General features: G+C 43.9%; 1 protein-coding gene across 1 annotated transcript; it reads right to left on the reverse strand.

Moving 5' to 3' along the window:
• Positions 1-1,176: 1,176 nt before the first annotated feature.
• LOC118837272 (target of rapamycin complex 2 subunit MAPKAP1-like) lies at positions 1,177-3,129 on the reverse strand. Its single transcript, XM_036744178.1, has one exon. The coding sequence runs from the start codon at positions 2,882-2,884 to the stop codon at positions 1,316-1,318; it is 1,569 nt and encodes a 522-aa protein (XP_036600073.1). The 5' UTR covers positions 2,885-3,129; the 3' UTR covers positions 1,177-1,315.
• Between the last annotated feature and the right edge of the window lie 283 nt (positions 3,130-3,412).

Consider the following 3,412-nt stretch of genomic DNA (forward strand, 5'->3'; position numbering starts at 1 on the left):
GGGTGAGGAAGAGCTCAAGAAGGAGTGGGGACCTTGGTTACAATTCCAGTACAGAACAGAGTGCTTGTGGTCACTCACAGACAAGACTACAGCTAGGAGAGCAGTGGTCACACCTTTTCTTAGATCATACAATCTTGGAAGAACTGAGAGCCTGCTGACCCCAGAGCTAGCTCTGAAAACAGAGGGACAAAATACCTGAAGCTTAGCATAGCTCTACTCCAAGAGCAGAGTTCAACTTTAATATAAAGTTAAGAGTCAAGAAATAACCTCTAAAAATGAGCAGATGAACAAATGAAAAAAGATCCTGACCACAGAAAGTTACTATGGTGATAGGGAAGATCAAAACACAAACTCAAAAGAAAACAATAGAATACAAGCAGCTACATGCAAAGCCTCAAAGAAAAATGTGAATTGGTTTCAGGTCCTGGAAGAACTCAAAAAAGATTTTAAAAATCAAGTAAAAGAGATAGAGGAAAAATTGGGAAAAGAAATGAGAGTGATGCAAAAAAAAAAATCATGAAAAAAGAGTCAACAGTTTGATAAAGGATCTACAAAAAATACTGAAGAAAATAACACCTTAAAAAACAAAATAGTCCAAATGGCAAAACAAAAATCCACTGAAGAGAAGAACTTAAAAAGCAAAAATGTCCAAATGGAAAAAATATGTACAAAAATTAAATGAAAAAAATTCCTTAAGTAGAATTGGCCAAATGAAAAAGGAGGTACAAAAGTAAAGTAGTCCTTCCAAATTCTTTTATGACACAAATATTATATTGATACCTGAACCAGGAAGAATAAAAACAGAAAAAGAAAACTACAGGTAAGTTTCCCTAATGATTTTTATTTTATTTTTTTTTTAAAGATTATGCCAGTTTATTACAAGGAAAAAAAAAGTATACATTTTGTTCAGTATTAACTTGAAGACATTTGATCGTGTTCTAAGTGACCTCTTTCTTTTACATATCAATGTTTTGTAATCAGGCAGTGAAAAAAAGTAGAAGTCACTCTTTTTGTGATTGTATGTGCTACATAATGGAGTTCACCCAGCATGTGATCTCCTCTGGCTTCTAATCCAAATATCTGCCATCCTCATTTGAGTCTTAGCTCTAGCTGAAGGGGCTCCAGTCAAAGGGCACAGGGTGGCCCACCAAATTCTGGCTTCCATTCCGTCCCCAACATGGTGGTCAGGATCCTTCAACCATGAGAAACTGTAGAGAGCCTGGGGCCTTCCATTGCTGGTGCCCACCGAGGCTGTGGGGAGCTGCTGCTGCTGCTGCTGTGAAGGGTGGCACATCAGGGTTCTTCGTTCCGGCCATTACTGCTGTCCCGACTTCTTCTCCTTCTGGAAGCTAAAGCTTGTTCTCCTGCTCAGCTTCCTTTGTTTCTGAGCAAAGTAATCAGCCCGGGCAGTGCTTGCTCGGGATTCCAGGATATAGTTCACCTTCAGCACAATCTCATTGACAGTAGCAGCATCTGACTCAAAGTAGAGATGTTTGTAGTCGTGATTGCTTAGATAGGTAAGTTTAAACATCGCGTGACTTGGGCTTTTTTCTTCAGCAAGGTCACAGGCACACAGCAGGTCAGAATCAATTGAAATGGGCTTCTGCTTAATCCAGAACTTTGTGCTGGCCTTTTGGTTAGTGACGGGGTCTATCTCCACCTTGTCTCCAGAGATACCTAGTTGCACATCCGTCGTGAATCTGAGTCGGTGAATCATGCTGACTTTGAAAGATTTGTAATGGTGACTGGACAGCATGTCTTGGACTGTGGCTATGTCAGTCTGAGGATCCTCCTCCGAAATCCCTTCTCCCCTGGAACTGTTCTCTCGCACAAGGCAGAACTCCAAAGTGCTCTGGCTCTCCAGGGTGCATTCTAAGTCCACGGGGACATTGGGCTCACTCTGTTTCTCCAGGCGATACTGAGGACCTGAACCCCTCTGAGAGCCCTTCCTCCGCTTCAGTGCCTTCTGCAAGATGTCCTTCATGGTGACCTTCGTGCTGTCCACCTGAATAAGGGAGAATCCATGAGCAGCATTTATTCGAACAAAGAGTGACTGTTTGGCTGCAAGACCAGGAGATGAATACTTCTCAACCAAGGCCAAAGTGCTAAAGCCAAATTTATGAATGGGCTCATTGGAATCCAGGGGAGGGAAGTCTGTGTCAGCCTCACCGTCGTCCTCAGCAATGTGGAGACAATAAGCACTGACGTTGTCATTGAGCTTGGGTTCTCGTCCTTCACTTGTATACTGCCAGCAGATTAGGCCGATTAGATCATGCACCTTGGCATGTGCTATGGTCACAACTGTCATTGGTAGGCGTCTGTCTTGGCTTGTGTGCAGTGGGAGGTAGACATCAATTTTTTTGGTTGCAGTGGTCCCTACGTAACCCTTACCATCAAATTTGGAATACTCATTAAAAGGATTATTCAGCTGGAGCGGGCACTGCTCTAGGCGCACGGAGAGGAGGGATGGCTTCCCCACACTTGAAGACTTGACTTTGAAGTTCTTTTTTTCAAACAATGAGCTGAGCTCCTCTGCTGAATGAGAAGCATTTCTTTCTTTCCATGGAACATTCTTGCATTTTATCTGGTTTTGTCTCTCTTTTCGAAGTCGCTCTAATCTTTGAGCTGTGTTTGAGCGTCTTCTGATGCCAAAGTCCCAACTTGAGGTAATGTCAACAGACTGGGCATAGACATAGCCCTGAGTTTCAACACTTCTTCCTGGCATTTCTGAGCCATTGTCTCCAGGCACCAAAGGTGGATGAAACTTTTCCAGATCTACATCATGATCAATCAGAACCATCTCGCACATCCCCGTGTCATCGCTGGTCACATGGGATTGCCGGATATGAGCCAGGATGATCGTTGGGTTATCCAAGAAGGCCATTCTTTATGGAGGCCAATTTCCTTAAAAGTCTACTTTCTCCTCTTCATATTGTTTAAAGGGATCACAGGAATCCTCGGGGCGGGGGCGCCGGGGGGGGGGTGCGAGGAGGGTCGGTATCTGGGCCGGTGCCCTCCTCCCAGGACCGGTTCCGCTCCACTTTCCGGGGCTCTCCCCCCTGCCCCGAGCCAGGCTCGGACCGGCCCCGCAGCCCCCACAGCCTGAGCCACGGCTCAGAAGCTCAGGCACAGCGCCGTGCCCCGGAACCGCATCCCCCTAATGATTTTTAAATTAAAAACAATGTAAGGAGATTACAGCAATAAGTCACAAAGATCACACATTATGACCAGGTGGGGTTTAAAGCAGGAAACCAGTGGTAGGTCAACATTAGGAAAACTGTCAGCATAATTGACTATATCAATAAAATAAAAACCAACAAAAATTATATGATTATCTCAATAGATGCAGGAAAAGCTTTTGACAAATTACAACATTCATATGTATTAAAAACATTAGAAAGCATAAGTCTCA

Source organism: Trichosurus vulpecula, chromosome 1 (assembly GCF_011100635.1).
Source record: "Trichosurus vulpecula isolate mTriVul1 chromosome 1, mTriVul1.pri, whole genome shotgun sequence".
NCBI lineage: Eukaryota > Metazoa > Chordata > Mammalia > Diprotodontia > Phalangeridae > Trichosurus > Trichosurus vulpecula.